This window comes from Cherax quadricarinatus, chromosome 33 (assembly GCF_038502225.1).
Source record: "Cherax quadricarinatus isolate ZL_2023a chromosome 33, ASM3850222v1, whole genome shotgun sequence".
Taxonomy (NCBI): Eukaryota; Metazoa; Arthropoda; class Malacostraca; order Decapoda; family Parastacidae; genus Cherax; species Cherax quadricarinatus.
Window position 1 is genome coordinate 32,815,973 of NC_091324.1, and position 19,935 is coordinate 32,835,907.

At 40.5% G+C, this 19,935-nt stretch overlaps 1 protein-coding gene and 1 long non-coding RNA gene across 5 annotated transcripts in view; both read right to left on the reverse strand.

The window, feature by feature from the left end:
• Positions 1 to 19,935, reverse strand: part of LOC138853563 (uncharacterized) — a 118,884-nt gene that overhangs the window by 72,964 nt on the left and 25,985 nt on the right. The window lies entirely within an intron of this gene.
• The window catches only part of LOC128694039 (zinc finger protein 271-like), a 91,512-nt gene that overhangs the window by 68,656 nt on the left and 2,921 nt on the right, over positions 1 to 19,935 (reverse strand). For 2 of the 4 annotated variants that reach the window (XM_070091027.1, XM_070091030.1), the window contains exon 2: positions 676 to 4,634. The exons of the other annotated variants lie outside the window; for them this stretch is intronic. In XM_070091027.1, coding sequence (XP_069947128.1) covers positions 1,540 to 2,901 — 1,362 coding nt within the window. In that variant the 5' untranslated portion in view covers positions 2,902 to 4,634 and the 3' untranslated portion in view covers positions 676 to 1,539. Of the gene's footprint in view, positions 1 to 675; positions 4,635 to 19,935 lie in introns of those variants that run through there. 4 annotated transcript variants of the gene reach the window in all.

Genomic DNA, 19,935 nt, shown 5'->3' on the forward strand with positions numbered 1-19,935 from the left:
ACTAATATCAGATATATGGTTTATTTATCTAGCATAAAAATTCATCTATTATGACATACTAAACAATATAAATACAGTGGAACCTTGGCTTACGAGTTTAATCTGTTCCAGGAGCTAGCTCGTAACTCAATTTACTCGTATATCAAATTAATTTTCCTCATTTAAATTAACTGAAAAGCCATTAATTCGCTCCTGCACTCTGGAGAGACGAGAAAAATACTTGAATATGACGCTATTATCAACTTAACGGCTTATTTATCTATCACAATTCATCTAATATGACATAATAAACAATATAATTAGCACAGAAACATGATATGTATTCTATAATGAATAAAATAGGCCATAATATGGTGGCAGAGGAAGAGGCAGAGGAAGTGGCAGTGGCAGAAGCATCAGCCATTTCTGTTCCAATTTGACTATAGTATCATCCCATGTTCTTACTGTAAGAGAAAATGGAGTATTTTTGAGGCTAACTACATTAGATCACTAGGACCCATGGTTAGATAAAAGAAATTTGGCCAAATGACTAAAAAAATGCAAACAAGCACAAGAGAACTGCTCCCCACAGGGATGTAAACATGTTTACTGCTGTGTCAGTGGAACGCCTTCCATCTGAACAAAAGAAACTAATGGAAAAATAAATAAATAAATGACTAGGAAAAATAAGAATAATGATTTTTGAGGATTTTACTTAAAATTTAAATATAATAAAAAAAAATGGCCTTCGGTTCTTGTAGTTGGGCAGGAGTAGGTAAGGCCCTGGATAGATCTTCTGATATTATTGATGTAGGTTATCCTGGGCGGATGGTGATAGTCCGATGTTTTGGAATCTCCTACCACTTGGATGGAGCACCACAAGTAGAACAGGTAAGGGCCAGTAGTAGTCCAATAATGTTAATAAGTCTCATTAACAAATGTCTTGCTCCTTTATCTGGCGTCTATCCTGGATGACCACGCCAGGAACAGAGCTGGTAATAAGAAAAAATAACTGGTTACCAATGGTCATGATAATATAACATTTAAGAATGGAAAAGAATGATAAATGCCAAAATCATTACTGGTAACCAGCAAACAAAAGAAAGGAACAAACAGTAATACTCCTGGTAGATCACCCTACCTGATTAGGAGAAGAGTGGAGGTGAAGTGACTCTCAAAACTTCAACCCACACTAGGTAAGGTCAATATTACCAGGAGCAGAAATTTGAACAAATCAGACACCAAGAACTAGTTTCGCCCCAGCCCGCCAGAGGTGGGGGGGGTGCGCGACGTAACTCGCTAATGGTTCCTGGTTGTCTGAACAACCTTAACCCCACTTACGCCTACTTTTCCCTCACAATACCCCCTTCCTAAACTTATGGACGGAGTCAATAAGTCAACAAACAGAGGGAAAAGAACTAAATACAACCTCGGCTCAGCCAATCTGAAAAGTGGTTTTCAGAGCCAGAAATATAAACGACTTTAAACTTATAGGGCTGAATAGCCAGAGCCCATCCAAGTACATCAGTGGCTTGTGATCTGTTTCAAGCATAACATTCTTTATCCACAGTGGAATATCTTTCTTCTTTGGGCAGCTGGACGCATAGTCAAAGTTAAAATATATTTATGACCTGATGAACGAGGGTCAACTATATCTACTGCAATTCTTGCAAAAGGGACTGAGAAAATTGGCATATTTACCAAAGGAACTCTCATAGTTCTACCCTTTTGCGTGGAAAGTTGACATACGTGACATGATCTGCAGTACTTATAGATGTCAGAGGACATACTAGGCCAGAAATATAGGTCCTTGATTTTATTATAGGTCTTCCTATGTGAAAAATGGCCAGAGACTGGTAAGTCATGAGAAATCTTTAAAATAGTTTCCCGGCAATCCTGCGGAATGACTAACAGGCTTCGACCAACGTCATTGGGTTTGTCCGCAGACACTATAGTTTTGTACAAAAGATCGTGTTTGAACTCAAACTTGTAAGAAAATTTCTTTCTCTGTATCACCTTGCCATTTAAAGCTAACTTCCGAGATTCCTCTAAGGAAGGACAAGTCTTTTGAAGACCCTCTAAATCTATGTGAGACAGCTCAATTGGCTTTCCTTTGGAAAGAACTAATGGGTGGATAGGTTTTACCTTAGACTGAGCTCTGGTAAGGACGTTAATTGTGTCTAGTTGTTGAAAAGATTGCGCCACACGTAGTTTTCCACTGGTGTCTGCGTTGTCCAGTTTAAGTGACTGACTTACTAAAGGTGTTACCGGAGTTTTGTAACCATCAGCTCTCTGATTTAAGTTATCGAACTGAATCTCATCTGGAACTATCTGTGAAGAAACAGAGATACTAGGTTCCAACCCTTCCTTGGAAACTCCAAATTCCAAACAGTCCTTCTCAGATGGGAAAGTAGCCCCTTGTATGTTCCCAACCAAAACAGAACACGAGGTTATCGGGGCAACTACGGCATCTACCCATCCTGAGAACCATTTGCACCTAACAAAACATCTGACTGTTGGAAAAGAATCGCTTCTTCCTAAATAGTCAGTTAATTTAGTGGACTTATAACGTGAAGAATCTAGGTTAGGGAAAAGCTTACTCGAGATAACAATACAGGAACATCCAGTGTCTCTAAGAATGGTTGACACATTCATGCCATTGACTGTACCTTCACTAAAAGGTGCGTTTATGTTTGATTCAGTGAAACATTTACCGACATTTTCACCTTTTTTTCTAGGACAGTCGGGCCGTCTATGACCCCACTCATTACAGTTGAAACACTTTACTGTGAAGGCCGTGGAATTCTTCGGTACGGAGGGTTTGGATCCCTCAGATTGCTTAGGCACAACAGGCTTATATCTGCTACGCTCGTTAGGGTAGTTATTATGAGCGCACGCATATATATCAGCAGCTTGTGCCATTTCCGCAGCCGTATGAACGTTTCATTCTTTAATGAATATTCGTAAGTCAGAGTTTACAGAAGAAAGGAATTGATCTCTTACCATCAGGTCTCGTAAAGATTCAAAATCGTGGTCAACCTCAGCACTATCAATCCACGAATCAAATAATCTGAAAAGTGTTGTCAAGAATTGCATATAATTTTGATTAGGAGTTATTTTAATGTGTCTAAACTCCGACCTGTAATGATGAGTAGTTTTTTTGAAAGCCTGAAGTATAGCTTTCTTCAGCAGGCTATAACTAGAAATAACATCAGAGGGTAGAGTGGAATAGACGTTTAATGCTGAACCTGACAGTAGTAAGCCAAGCCTAGTAGCCCAAGAATCTGATGGCCAGTCACAGAGAGTAGCAGTACTCTCGAATCGAGTAATATATGCCGCTATGTCATCTTGTTCTGAGAAAGGTGGTATTTGTGGCATCCTAATATTAGGTTCTTGGGAAGGGTATTCTAGTACCCCTTCCTCTATTTTCTGCTTGGATAGTTCTATCTTCTTGGCTTCTAATTCCAACCTTGATTGTTCTAACTCAATTTCCTTCATTTTGAAGGCTACCTCTCTTGCCTGAACTCTATCTTCTCTAGCTATCCTTTCCTGTTCGATTTTATCCTCCCGAGCTAGTCTTTCCTGTTCCTTTTTCTCTTCTCGAGCTAGTCTTTCCTGTTCCTTTTTCTCTTCCCGAGCTAGTCTTTCCTGTTCCTTTTTCTCTTCTCGAGCTAGTCTTTCCTGTTCCTCTTTCTTTTCTCGAGCTAGTCTTTCCTGTTCCTTTTTCTCCTCTCGAGCTAGTCTTTCCTGTTCTTTTTCCTGTTCCTTTTTCTCTTCAATAGCCATTTTAGCAGTAATGTAATTATCAAGGCTTTGTCCAGTAAATCCCATTTCCTTTCCAGCTTTCAACCAGAAATCTAAAGAATCCATCTTGTATAAAGAAATATTACGCACCCAACTTCAACTGTCTTAATTAAAACTAACAGGAACGTCTGTTACAAAAGAGGGACACAGTCCGCACACTTTAAACTTCCCAAAGTAGAAAATGAAATAAATATTTCTCCCTGGAAGATACGCTTGTGGGCTCAATAGCCTTCACTAAGCAAAATACGCACAGTTCACACAGGAGGGGTTATCAAAGTTCCCCAGGTCCAACAAATAGGTAAACTTCTAAACCGAACCTTAGAACCAAACAACGGTAAGTCAACCAGGTTACCAGTAATGACTTGACACCTCAACTAACTCACCCTTTTCTATCTTAAATGTTATACTCACAACCAGTTGAACCATCAGGACGATGTTGCTTCAAGAGTCGGATCCTGGCAAGGTCGCCATTGTCAGTGGAACGCCTTCCATTTGAACAAAAGAAACTAATGGAAAAATAAATAAATAAAGAAACGACTAGGAAAAATAAGAATAATGATTTTTGAGGATTTTACTTAAAATTTAAATATAATAAAAAAAAATGGCCTTCGGTTCTTGTAGTTGGGCAGGAGTAGGTAAGGCCCTGGATAGATCTTCTGATATTATTGATGTAGGTTATCCTGGGCGGATGGTGATAGTCCGATGTTTTGGAATCTCCTACCACTTGGATGGAGCACCACAAGTAGAACAGGTAAGGGCCAGTAGTAGTCCAATAATGTTAATAAGTCTCATTAACAAATGTCTTGCTCCTTTATCGGCGTCTATCCTGGATGACCACGCCAGGAACAGAGCTGGTAATAAGAAAAAATAACTGGTTACCAATGGTCATGATAATATAACATTTAAGAATGGAAAAGAATGATAAATGCCAAAATCATTACTGGTAACCAGCAAACAAAAGAAAGGAACAAACAGTAATACTCCTGGTAGATCACCCTACCTGATTAGGAGAAGAGTGGAGGTGAAGTGACTCTCAAAACTTCAACCCACACTAGGTAAGGTCAATATTACCAGGAGTAGAAATTTGAACAAATCAGACACCAAGAACTAGTTTCGCCCCAGCCCGCCAGAGGGGGGGGGGTGCGCGACGTAACTCGCTAATGGTTCCTGGTTGTCTGAACAACCTTAACCCCACTTACGCCTACTTTTCCCTCACATGCTGATCAGCTGTGCCAACTAGCAGAAGCAATCTGAATTATTACATACGAATTATGCATTATTATTATTATTATTATTATTACTATTACTATTATTATTATTATTAATTTAGGGAACTGAAGCTCTATCATTATTATAATAATTATTATTATGAATTTAGAGAACTGAAGCTCTATCATTATAATAATAATAATAGTACATGTACAGTGGACCCTCGACCAACGTTGACATCGTCTAACGTTAAATCCGACTAGCGACACATTTTAACGCAAAAATTTTGCCTCGACTAGCGCTAAAAACCCGACCAACGCTATTCGTTCCGTTCGAGACGCGTCCACTTGTGGCCTGAGCGCGCCTCACTTGTCCTGTGGGTGCCAGTGTTTACAAGCCAGCCAGCCACCGCGGTCCCATTCAAACATACAATCGGAACATTTCATATTATCACAGCGTTTGTAGTGATTGCACCTGCAAAATAAGTCACCATGGGCCCCAAGAAAGCTTCTAGTGCCAACCCTACAGCAAAAAGGGTAAGAATTACTCTGGATATGAAGAAAGAGATCATTGCTAAGTATGAAAGTGGAGTGCATGTCTCCGAGCTGGCCAGGTTGTACTACACAAAACCCCAATCAACCATTGCTACTATTGTGGCCAAGAAAACGGCAATCAAGGAAGCTGTTCTTGCCAAAGGTGCAACTATGCTTTCGAAACTGAGATCGCAAGTGATAGAAGATGTTGAGAGACTGTTATTGGTGTGGATAAACGAAAAACAGAAAGCAGGAGATAGCATCTCTCAAGCGATTATATGTGAAAAGGCTAGGAAGTTGCATGACAATTTAATTAAAAAAATGCCAGCAATTAGTGGTGATGTGGGTGAATTTAAGGCCAGCAAAGGTTGGTTTGAGAGATTTAAGAATCGTAGTGGCATACATAGTGTGATAAGGCATGGTGAGGCTGCCAGTTTGGACCACAAAGCGGCTGAAAAATAAGTGCAGGAATTCAAGGAGTACATAGACAGTGAAGGACTGAAACCTGAACAAGTGTTTAATTGTGACGAAACAGGCCTGTTTTGGAAGAAAATGCCAAGCAGGACCTACATTACTCAGGAGGAAGAGGCACTCCCAGGACATAAGCCTATGAAAGACAGGCTTACTCTCTTGATGTGTGCTGATGCTAGTGGTGATTGCAAAGTGAAGCCTTAACTGGTGTATCACTCTGAAACTCCCAGAGTGTTCAGGCAAAACAATGTCCTCAAGGCTAATTTGTGTGTGCTGTGGAGGTCAAACAGTAAGGCATGGCTCACTAGGGACTTTTTCTATGACTGGTTACACCATGCATTTGCCCCCCACTGTGAAAAATTACCTCCTGGAAAATAAATTGGACCTTAAGTGCCTCCTGGTATTAGACAATGCTCCTGGTCATTGGCAGACCAACTTTCTGAGGACATGAGCTTCATTAAGGTCAAGTTTTTGCCTCCTAATACCACTCCTCTCCTGCAGCCCATGGACCAGCAGGTCATTTCAAACTTCAAAAAACTCTACACAAAAGCTATGTTTCAAAAGTGCTTTGAAGTGACCTCAGACACTCGATTGACTCTAAGAGAGTTTTGGAAAGATCACTTTAGTATCCTCAGTTGTGTAAACCTTATAGGTAAGGCTTGGGAGGGAGTGACTAAGAGGACCTTGAGCTCTGCTTGGAAGAAACTGTGGCCAGAATGTGTAGACAAAAGGGATTTTGAAGGGTTTGAGGCTAACCCTGAGAAGCCTATGCCAGTTGTGGAATCAATTGTGGCATTGGGGAATTCCTTGGGGTTGGAGGTTACTGGGGAGGATGTGAAAGAGTTGGAGGAGAACAATGAAGAACTAACCACTGATGAGCTGCAAGATCATCTTCAACAGCAAGAGGCCACACCTGAGGAAACTGCTTTGGAGGAGGGGAGAGAGAAATTGAAGAAGTTGTCTACTTCAAAGATTAAGGAAATGTGTGCAAAGTGGCTTGAAGTGCAAACCTTTATGGATGAAAATCACCCTCACATAGCTATTGCAAGCTGTGCTGGTGACTATTACAATGACAATGTTGTAAACCACTTTAGACAAATCACAAAGAAACGAGATGTACAGAGCTCTATGGACAGATATGTTGTACAACAGAGGTCCAGTGACTCTCAAGCTAGTCCTAGTGGCATTAAAAGAAGAAGGGAAGTAACCCCGGAAAAGGACTTGATACCTCAATGGAAGGGGATTCCCCTTCTAAACAATAACAACTTCCACACTCTCCCCTCCTCCCATCCCATCAATCATCACCAGATCTTCAATAAAGGTAAGTGTCATGTATTCTATTCTTAGTAGAGTATTAACTGTGCATGTCTTCTTCAGTTTGTGTGTATTAAAATTAATATTTCAAGTGGTAAAAAAATTTTTTTTTCATACTTTGGGGTTTCAGGAACGGATTAATTTGATTTCCATTATTTCTTATGGGAAAAATTAATTTGCCTTACGATAATTTCAGCATACGATGAGCTCTCAGGAATGGATTAATATCGTAAGGCAAGGGTCCACTGTATTCCTCTCAGACCAATCATGTCAGGTATAGGCAGTGCACCACACAAACTAGCCGGAGTTCTTGCCAAACATCTTTCCTGCCTTCTGGGAACCATCAATCCTGCTCATCTTAAACATTCAGGCGACCTTCTCAACCACATCCAAAACCTCTCCATCCATAACAAGAAACTAAGCAGTTTGGACGTGACTTCCCTCTTCACAAAAGTACCTACCACAAAAGCCATCGAGGTTCTACAACACAAAGTCATTCAGGACCTTAATCTTCCTCTACCTCCCGGAGATTTTGTTGACTTGATTGAACTTGATTGAACTCTGTGTTAATTTCAACTGTTTTTCTTTTAATAACAGGCTCTACAAACAAACCTACGGCATGGGAATGGGGTCCCCCATCAGTGCCGTCCTAGCCAACTTGTACATGGAACACCTAGAGTCCGAACACTTCGCCAACATCATCCCTTCAAGCATCACTTACTTACATTATGTGGACGACGTCCTTGTAATAACTCCCAAATGTTTTAATGTACGGAATCTTCAGGCAAGGCTCAACGCAGTTGAACCGGCGATCCAGTTTACACTAGAAGAATAGTCCAATGACAAACTACCTTTCCTCGACATCCTCATTCACAAAGTAGACAACAACCTAAGATTTCAAGTTTATCGGAAACCTATTCCAGTCAAGATACTAAGACCAAAAGAGGCATCATCATCGGGTTTTACCTAAGAGCATACCGAATTTGTAGTCCTGAGTTTCTTGACGAGGAATGTACATACATTCACCAAACATTAACTGACTTACATTTTCCTTCCTTTTTCATCAAAGACTGCAAGAGCTCTTCAGATCATTAATTCTCCATGCACCAACACCACTCCCAACAAAGTTATGTTCTTCCCAACAGCCAGGTTGCACTGAACGTTTCTAAAGTACTTTCACAAGCTAACACCAGAGTCACCATCGCTTCCAGCACTTCAATAAAGGATCTAACCAGGACAAAATCAAAGCACCACGAACCAGTCAATGCAGGGATTTACACTACACCCTGTGGATGCTGCGACAAGATTTATGTAGGTGAAACAGCAAGAAACCTCGACACCTGCCTCAATGAACACATTTACGCATGTAGGAATGATAACTTGAACAACGCCTGTGTGCAACACCGAAATTCCACCAGTCATCTCATGAAATTCAGGGACGCCCAATTAGTGATCAAAGAAACTAATTTCCGCAGACGCAAGTGCCTTGAATCTTCACTAATAGCTGTTTCTAATACAATTAAACAAAACAAAGGTAACTTCACCATCTCTGAAGTCTTAGCAAGAATCCTCCTGACAACAGTAAACCCTGCCATCACATAGTCTCTCCTGTTAATACTACACAAAGCACATTACAGAGAATGAACACTGAAACAGGCCTTCTCTATTCAGTCTATATTTGTCTTACCTATTTTTGTTACCCAAGTAATAGCTTGTATATCCTTTTACTCAGGTGCGAGTTAATTGTTGTACCATATTGTATTACTACTACTACTACAACTTATATCACTACTACTACTACCACTAGTATTGCACCTCACTCTGAGCCTATATATACCCTCTGTGTCCATGAACTGTTTGTAACGGCTTGACAAAGCTCCTGGAGAGCGAAGCGTTGCCACAATAAAATGTCACATTAGTTGCACTTGTGTCCTTTTACCTTATATATTGTCGGTAATTCTACCAACATTATTATGATATGAAGAGTGTCGCCATCGGCATTATTTCCCTTGTTTTGAAAGTTCTCAATACCCACCCCATCAACTTCCTGGCTGTCATGGCCACATCCATCTCAAAGCTACTAAACTCAGGGTTAACATCACTTTCCTCTTAACAGGGGAGTGTTAATATGACATGACATCTTCTGTGGAGAACTGGTTAGATAGGTACATTTTCCTGCATGAAACAACATATAGCAATTGGTACTTAGCTGTTAACAGCACGATGTCCAGCCTTTCCCTGTCCATCCCTTAGGGATGGCCAGGGAGAGGCCCTTCTTTGGGGTGCCAGTGCCCCTTCAGTTCAACTGAAGAGTACCAATGCTCCTTCAGTTCTGTCAAAGAAGGGGGCCTGCGAAGCCTCAGTTCAATCAGAGAAGTATAGTTAATCTTTAAAAAATATAATTTTTGTTAATATTTTTGGGTGTCTGAAATGGATTAATTGGATCTACATTAATTCTTATGGGAAATATTATTTTGGTTTTTGACCTTTCCGGATTTAGGCCAACCTTCTGGAATGGATTACGGCCGATAACTGAGGGTCCACTGTATTAGACAAGAGATAGCCTATGGCCATAATGAAGCTTCACTTTGTGCACATAAGAATGAGGTAAATATGAGTTTGTGATGACTAACTTTCTGACTGTATTACTGACTTGACTGGCTTACTGACTTGACTGACTTACTGACTGAATTGACTGACTGTTACTGAATTGACTAACTTAACTGACTTTGACTGAATTACTGAAATGACGGACTGACTTACTGACCTGACTTACTGAATTAACTGACTTACTGATTTGACTAACTTACTGACTTGACCAATTTACTGACTTTTTCACTGAAGAGGACCCTGAAATGGTGTCTAGAGCAGGTGATGCCTTACCATCAGTTGTATAATGTACTGTAGGGTAAAATAGAACAGAAATCTATTACAGAATTGATGCACACTCGAGTACAACCTCTACCATCCACCTCAGCCAAGTAGGGCCATAGCATAACTTTCCACAATCATCCACAGACACCAACATGCACAACTTAAGGTAAGAAATACAGTGGACCCCCGCATAGCGACTTTAATCCGTGCAAGAGGGCTGATTGTTATGCGAAATGATCGGTATGCAAATGAATTTTCCCCATAAGAAATAATGGAAATCAAATTAATCCGTGCAAGACACCCAAAAGTATGAAAAAAAAATTTTTACCACATGAAATATACATTTTCCTACACACAAAGAGAAGGATACATGCACAATAATAGAGTAGTACATGCACAATATATATTGTGCATGTACTACTCTACTAAATGAAGAATAAATGACACTTACCTTTATTGAAGATGCAGCAATGACTGATGAGACACTGTGTCCTGGGAGTGCCTTTTCCTCCTGAGTACTGTAGGTCCTGTTTGGCATTTTCTTCCAGAACAGGCCTTATCACATTGTGTATGCCACTACGATTCTTAAATCTCTCAAACCAACCTTTGCTGGCTTTAAATTCACCAATATGAGCACTAGTTCCAGGCATTTTTCCCTGTTCACCTGGGTGTTAGTCGACTGGTGTGGGATGCATCCTGGGAGACAAGATTAAGGACCCCAATGGAAATAAGTTAGACAGTCTTCGATGACACTGGCTTTTTTGGGTAATCCTGGGTGGCAAATCCTCTGGGGTTAATTGTTTCTTGGTATTCTCAATAAGCCACACCAACAACGGTGCTACAGCAGCAGCAGCAGACGATACTACAGCAGCAGCAGATGGTACTACAGCAGCAGCAGACGGTACTACAGCAGCAGCAGCAGCAGCTGACGGTGGTACAACAGCAGCAGCAGCTGACAGTGCTACAGCAGCAGCAGACGATGCTACAGCAGCAGCAGACGATGCTACAGCAGCAGCAGACGGTACTACAGCAGAAGCAGCAGCTGACGGTGGTACAACAGCAGCAGCAGCTGTACCACCAATAGTAGCGATGGTTGATTGGGGTTTATTATACAACCTGGCCAGCTCGGAGACACGCACTCCACTTTCATACTTATCAATGATCTTTTTCTTCATCTCTATAGTAATTCTCACCCTTATTGCTGTAGGGTTGGCACTAGAAGCTTTCTTGGGGCCCATGGTCACTTATTTTCCAGAAAAAATCACCAAAAACACTGTAATAATACGAAATGTTCCGATTGTATGCTTGGATGTTACCTCGGAGGCTGGCTGGTAAACAATGCCACCGGCGGCACATGTGAGGCTGGCTAAGGGCGCACATTGGACGCATCTCGGACGAAGAGCGGTGAGCGGGTTTTTGGGCGGTATGCGAGGCAAAATTTTTGCGATAAAAGCGAGCGGTATGCAGATTGAACGGTATGCGATGCGTACGGTATGCGGGGGTCCACTGTACTATTATTTCTGTTGCATTTGTAATCTTAAGCACTGAAAGCAACATAATACATCACAACAATGAACTAAATTACATATTTACTTTCATTTTTGTAAGATCTGTTGGTATAAAAAAAAGTTGTTTGGTTTTTAGGCGCCCAGGAATGTAACCCTATTTTTCCAAAAGTTCTTCAGTTCATCTAACACGGTCTTACCTAACACAGCATTTTCATGAACAAAACTACTGTTAAATGAGAGTCTACTGTAACACAAAACTTTCAGTACTTGATTTTTAAAACTACTTTATGATGAATGTTCTCATTATATTTTTTCTTTTATGTATGTGCATATTTTTGAAGCCTACTGTATATATGTATGGTGCAACCCCAGATTTTGTCTGCTGCGGATATCATACAATTCAGATTTTGACCACTTTTTTTTGGCAAAATTTTACCCCGGGTTTCATACCTCCGCTAGGAAATCATCCATATTAGATCCGTCCGGCCACTCACACATACATGACTCAGTCTGCCTCTGTCACTTGTTCAGTGAGCAATACTCCGCAAAGTTTTGTGGAGAAATATCACTACCACCCTCTACAAGGGTACAGGGTGGTAGTGATTGTGGTAAAGGGTGGTAGTGATGGTGGTAGAGGGTGGTAGTGATGGTGGTAGAGGGTGGTAGTGATGGTGGTGGTGGGTGGTTGTGATGGCAAACAATCGAAGATGCTGAAAAGTTGTTGTTGGTGTGAATCAATGAAAAACAGTTAGTGGGAGATAGTGTTGGGAAAACAATAATTTGCAAAAAGGCAAGGCAGTTGCATGAGGATCTCATAAGGAATATGCCAACAAGAGTCTTCAGTAAAAGTAAAAGTGATTTAAATGTTCATTTATCCATCAAAAATAGTGTTATATATTTGTTTCTCATTGTTTTCTGTATGCAAAACTATAGTTATTCTCTATAAAATGTATTTTTCGTTAATATTTTTGGGTGTCTGGAATTACCTGGACCTGCAGTTTACCTGGAGAAAGTTCCGGGGGTCAACGCCCCCACGGCCCGGTCTGTGACCAAGCCTCATGGTGGATCAGAGCCTGATCAACCAGGCTGTTACTGCCGGCTGCACGCAATCCAACATACGAGCCACAGCCCGGCTGGTCAGGTACCAACATTAGGTGCTTGTCCAGTGCCTGCTTGAAGATAGCCAGGGGTCTACTGGTAATTCCCCTTATGTATGCTGGGAGGCAGTTGAACAGTCTTGGGCCCCTGACACTTATCGTATTGTCTCTTAATGTGCTAGTGACACCCTTGCTTTTCATTGGGGGGATGTTGCATCATCTGCCGAGTCTTTTGCTTTTGTTGTGAGTGATTTTCGTGTGCAAGTTCAGTACTAGTCCTTCTTGGATTTTCCAGGTGTATATAATCATGTATCTCTCCCGCCTGCGTTCCAGGGAGTACAGGTTCAGGAACTTCAAGCGCTCCCCAGTAATTGAGGTGTTCTATCTCCGTTATGCACGCCATGAAGGTTCTCTGTACATTTTCCAGGTCAGCAATTTCACCTGCCTTGAAAAGTGCTGTTAGTGTGCAGCAATATTCCAGCCTAGATAGAACAAGCGACCTGAAGAGTGTCATCATGGGCTTGGCATCCCAAGTTTTGAAGGTTCTCATTTATCCATCCTGTCATTTTTCTAGCAGATGCGATTGATACAATGTTATGGTCCTTGAAGGTGAGATCCTCCGACATGATCACTCCCAGGTCTTTGACGTTGGTGTTTCGCTCTATTTTGTGGCTGGAATTTGTTTTGAACTCTAATGAAGTTTAAATTTCCTCTTGTTTACCATATCAGAGTATTTGAAATTTCTCATCATTGAACTTCATATTGTTTTCTGCAGCCCACTGAAAGATTTGGTTGATGTCCGCCTGGAGCCTTGCAGTGTCTGCAATGGAAGACACTGTCATGCAGATTCAGGTGTCATCTGCAAAGGAAGACACGGTGCTGTGGCTGACATCCTTGTCTATGTCAGATATGAGGATGAGAAACAAGATGGGAGCGAGTATTGTGCCTTGCGGCTTTTGAAGGCTTTTGCAAAGTCTGTATACTACATTACATCTGCATTCTTTTTGCCTTCTAGTGCATCTAGGACCATGTCATAGTGATTCAGTAGTTGGGACAGACAGGAGTGACCTCCTCTAAACCCATGTTGCCCTGGGTTGTGTAACTGATGGGTATCTAGATGGGTGGCGATCTTGCTTCTTAGGATGTTAGTGCTATCAGTCTGTATTTCTTTGCTATAGCTTTACTGCCCCCTTTGTGGTGTGGGGCTATGTCTGTTGTTTTTAGTAACTGTGGGATGACCCCGTGTCCATGCTCCCTCTCCATAGGATGGTAAAGCTTGTGATAGGGGCTTCTTGCAGTTCTTGATGAACACGGAGTTCCATGAGTCTGGCCCTGGGGCAGAGTGCATGGGCATGTCATTTATCGCCTGTTCGAAGTCAACTGGCGTCAGGATAATATCAGACAGGCTTGTGTTTACCAAATTCATTTTGATCTTCGACTCTCAGTCTGGTTAGCGGCTTGCTAAAACCAGAGTCATATTGGGACTTGAGTAGCTCACTCATTTCCTTGCTGTCATCTGTGTAGGACCCATCTTGTTTAAGTAGGGGCCCAATACTGGATATTGTTCTCAACTTTGATTTGGCATAAGAAAAGAAATACTTTGGGTTTCTTTCGATTTCATTTATGGCTTTTAGTTTTTCCCACGATTCCTGAATCCTATAAGATTCCTTTAGCTTAAGTTCGATGTTTGCTATTTCTCTGACCAGTTTCTCCCTACGCATTTCAGATATATTGGCCTCTTTTAGCCACTCTGTTATTCTTTTCAGTCCCCTGTAAAGGGAGCACCTGTCTCTTTCTATTTTACATCTACTCCTCCTTTTCTTAAAGGAATAAGCCTTGAGCATACATTGAGTGCCACAGAGTTAATCTGTTCCAGGCAAAAGTTGGGCTCTGTGTTGCTTAGTCTATCTTCCCAGCTTATATCGTTTAGGACTTGGTTTACTTGGTCCCACTTTATGTTCTTTTTACTGAAGATGAATTTGGTGAAGGCTCCATTGTGACTAATCTCATTTTGTCGGTCTGGGGCTCCACGCATTCATGTCTGAACCTCGATTATGTTGTTATCTGAGTATATTGTTTTTGATATGGTGACATTTCGTATCAGATCAACACTGTTAGTGAAGATGAGGTCTAGTGTATTCTCCAGTCTAATAGGCTCTATTATTTGCTGGTTTAAGTTGAATTTTGTGCAGAGATTTAAAAGCTCGTGTGTGAGTTCTCATCAGAGCTGCCTCCTGGTGTTATCACTGCAACAACATTATTTGCTGTATTCCTCCATTTTAGGTGCCTCAAGTTGAAATCCCCCAGGAGCAAGATGTTGGGGGCAGGAGCTGGAAGATTTTCCAGACAGTGGTCAATTTTCAGCAGCTGTTCCTGGAATTGCTGGGACGTTGCATCCGGAGGCTTGTAGACTACCACAATGACTAGGTTTTGGTTCTCGAGCTTTACTGCTAAAACTTCCACTACATCATTAGAAGCATTAGGCAGTTCTGTGAAAATAAGTGACTCTGCGATATATAGGCCAACTCCCCCCCCCCCTTTGCCTGTTCACTCTGTCGAATCTGTATAGGTTGTTTCCTGGGATCCATATTTCTTTGTCCAAGTGATCCTTTATGAGGGTCTCTGTGAAAGCCGTGAACATTGCATTTGCCTCTGCAAGCAGTTCATGAATGAAAGGTGTTTTGTTGTTCATTGCTGGGTTTAGACCTTGTATATTTGCAAAGAAGAATGTCATCGGACTGGTTTTATTGGTGGTACTGGAGGGGTACTTTTTTTTCTGGCACTAGTATCTGTACCTGTTGGTTTGGAGTGGAGGCCATCGACTGTGGTTCCACTCCAGAAATGACTGGATTTGGCATACGATTTCCGCCATTTCCTGCCAATTTTTTTTCCTTTCCTGGCACTAAAAAACCTCTCCCTCTTGAGTGGTTTTGGCTACCCAGGTTTTCCCATGGCCTGGATGTTGTGTATCTTTTTATCCCCTTTAGATGGTGTGCCTGGCAATTTAAGTTATAGCAGTCTTTCCTGTACTGAAGAGAGACACATTTCAGGGTGAAAAACTTACAGGAAGAGAGTTTGCATTTTCCTGTTGTCATATGGGCATGGCATTTTCTAGGGTGGTCAAAGTTGCACGTCCCATCTGTTTTTCCAGATTTCCCATGCCTGCAGATACCAAGTGCATAGTATGTGCACAGGCTTAGTTTCCATTTGCCTTGGGTTTTTGTGACTGTATTCCCTGTATTACCTGTCTCATTCCTATCCTCACTAGTACTAACAATGGAGCTCTCACCAATTGTTTCTGGTAATATATCCTCACTACTGCTAGTGGAGTCCCCTTGTTTGCTATCTCCTGTGGTATTACTAATTTGTAATATTGGTTTTATCTTGTCCTTGACTACACTTGTTTCCCCACTACAGCTGTCTCCCTTGAGGCCATTTATGTGCATTCCCTCATGCGTACATTTACTGTCTACCTGGACAGCACTTCCAGCCCTACAGTTACTGTCTACCAGGACAGCACCTCCAGCCTCACCATTACTGTCTACCAGGACAGCACTTCCAGCCCCACATTTACTGTCTACCAGGGCAGCTCCTCCAGCCTTACAGTTTCTGACTACATAGCCAGCACCAAGGGCAATACCATCCAGTCCAGACTTTTTATTTTCCCATCTGTTACAGAATGCTTCCAGGTTTTCTATGAAGGCTGCTTTGATGTCATCCTCTTTTAATAACAATGTGATTTTAGTCCACAGATTGATCTCATTTGGGCATACCCAAACACTTCCCTGATTTAATACTACTTGTAGATAATTCTTGGATATCTGCACAAGGGGCGTGGCACCAATTTTCACAAAGGTGGCATGTAATGTGTGTTGGAAAGTGTTTGATTTACTGCAGACTACACAGAATTTCATGTGATTTCAATGGTTGATTTACTGTAATTCTACTAGTAACCCCTTGAATATTCTACTACAGGTCCTCCATCACAAATCCAGCATCATTGGGACCTGTAGTGTGCTGGATTACTGAGTTTGCCGAATAACAGAGTGGTTAGGTTCGAATACACTTAATAAAATTAACCATCTTGACTTACACAGTTCATTGAACATCAGCAAAATTCGAACATTTCTGCTACTTTGAGCTCAATTTCAAGGTACTTTTCGTCATGAAAGCAATCAAAATCATGTCTATTTCTGTAATATATCTTCCATTCTATCAAATGAGTCCAAAAAAAATGAGAATACAACCATAAAAACCATACGAAAATATACTGCAAAGAGGCGGCTAATAGCTGAGAAGTTAACTCCTTTATTTATCATCCGTCTTTTTTATTTTTGTTGTACGTTAAGAAGCATCTTTCCATCATATATTGCCCAAGTTTCAATGAGATATCCCAACAAAAAACAGAGAAAAAAAAAATTTACCAAAAATCATATATGGCATGCCCAAGCCAGGTACTGGAAATAAGTCACTTTGTCTGACTTTTCTGGGTTATCCTAGGTTCTCTATACATACACTGCTATGTATAATAATCTATGTAACTGTATTTGTGTATACCTGAATAAACTTATTTATTTCTAGTCTGTCGACTGAGTACAAGAAACCACCCATTCACTTATTTCAACTACCCAATAAAGTGGTCAGAAATTGGCAATTTGGCCAATTTCACACAAATTTCAACAGATGCCAATTTCAAAATAGGGTCCAGAATAAACAATGCAGACATTTCTGGCACTAAAATAACATTTTCACTGTTCATTAGTCATGGCTCCAGGCCCCTCTTATATTACTCTTGCTTACCATTTGGAATTTTTATTCACAAAAAAAAAAAAAAAAAAAGATTTACTGTTATGCAGACTGCTGCATTATTGTAACAATTGTATAAATAATGTCAATCCATTCTTGACTCCGTACTGGAATTTGGACTGGCAGGCGGACAGGTATTGGACGGTGACGTCATTTGTTTACTCTTGAGCTTCGCTAAAGAACATAACATTTTCGCTATTGTGAGCGCAATTTCAAGGTACTCCTCGTCATGAAAGCAGTCAAAATCATATCTATTTCTGTAATATATCTTTCATTCTATCAAATGAGACTGAAAAAATGAAAATATAACCATAACAACCATACAAAAATATACTGCTAAGCGGCCCCTAATGGCTGAGAAGTGAACTCCACTATTTATGGTCTGATTTCTTTCATTTTTGGTGTATGTTAAGAAGTATCTTTCCATCATACATTGCCCAAGTTTGAATAAGATAACCCAACAAACAACTGAGAAAATTATAATATAATAATAATAATAATATCTTCATTTACTACACGCACATGTATAAGGTATAAGGTATACAGTGACATACTACTATATAGAAAGCCGCTTGTTATGCAGGGTATTTCAAGAAAATTAGGTCAGTGTCCCAGGATAACACCCACACTAGTCAGCTAACACCCAGGTACCCATTTACTGATGGGTAAACATAGACAACAGGTGTAAAAAAAACACGCCTAATGTTTCTACCCTGACTGGGAATCGAATATTTACCAAAAATCATATATGGCTAACCCAAGCCAGGTACTAAAAATAAGCCACGTTGACTTTTTTTGGGTTATCCTAGGTTCTCTACACAAATGCAGTACAAGTGTATATCACAGTTAGCCCTGTGCTACACTCCGTTTTCTCTATTCAATTCAATTCAATTCAAATTCAATTCAATTCAAAATTTATTCTCTATAAGGATTACAATGCTGAGTTTACAGAATTTGGTTATTGTGGTTTACATGTAGTAAAATAATAATTACAGAGTGTACCACTAGAACACCTAGCATGGCTAGGCATTTCAGGCAGACTTAAATTAAATCTTAGGTTTAAAATATTACAAAATTATGAGGTAAGTTGGTATTATGGCTAAGTGACTAAATACTAGTTTGTGAGTTTAGCAATGTGAATGCTTTTGTTTTGGCACTATACATAGTTTCAGTATTGGAGTATCACAGGCCAACTTATGACTAGTTAAGATTCATTATTTTGAGATTGAGATTGATATTTCTGTTTATGGTCAAATGGGTGAGTGAGTGTAAGTGTTAACCACCAGGTGGTATTCGTGTAATTAGTTGACAGGGTGTATCAGGGAGATAAGATGTTTTCTGATGGTAGTTTTGAAGGTGATGAATGTGTCTGCAGTTTTAGAATTTTCAGGTAGGGTGTTCCAAATTTTAGGGCCTAATATAAGCCACCAAGACAGGGATAGGAGAATGGTGTTTGTATACCATATCCTCTTCATACCTCCGGCAAACTGCTCAGTGTTATTCCAAATATTATTTATTCTGGAGTATTTAACATGTTTTATGTTATTTATATTGTTTCTTATGTCATATTAGATCAATTGTGATAGGCAAATAAGCTGTAGTGTTGATATTAGCATAATAATAAAGCATATTCTCCTGCTTCATGAGACTGAGTTCATGGCATCCGACAGTGGCTTCAAAACCACCTTATCTTTAATGGATAACTGAAAGCAGTGAAGAGTTTTTACGAGGATAGTGAGGCTCAAGTTAGAGTATGTAGGAAAGAGGGAAATTATTTCCCAGTAAAAGTAGGCCTTAGACAAGGATGTGTGATGTCACCGTGGTTGTTTAATATATTTATAGATGGGGTTGTAAGAGAAGTAAATGCGAGGGTCTTGGCAAGAGGCGAGGAGTTAAAAGATAAAGAATCACACACAAAGTGGGAGTTGTCACAGTTGCTCTTTGCTGTTGACACTGTGCTCTTGGGAGATTCTGAAGAGAAGTTGCTGAGATTGGTGGATGAATTTGGTAGGGTATGCAAAAGAAGAAAATTAAAAGTGAATACAGGAAAGAGTAAGGTTATGAGGATAACAAAAAGATTAGGTGATGAAAGATTGGATATCAGATTGGAGGGAGAGAGTATGGAGGAGGTGAATGTATTCAGATATTTGGGAGTGGACATGTCAGCGGATGGGTCTATGAAAGATGAGGTGAATCATAGAATTGATGAGGGGAAAAGGGTGAGTGGTGCACTTAGGAGTCTGTGGAGACAAAGAACTTTGTCCTTGGAGGCAAAGAGGGGAATGTATGAGAGTATAGTTTTACCAACGCTCTTACATGGGTGTGAAGCATGGGTGATGA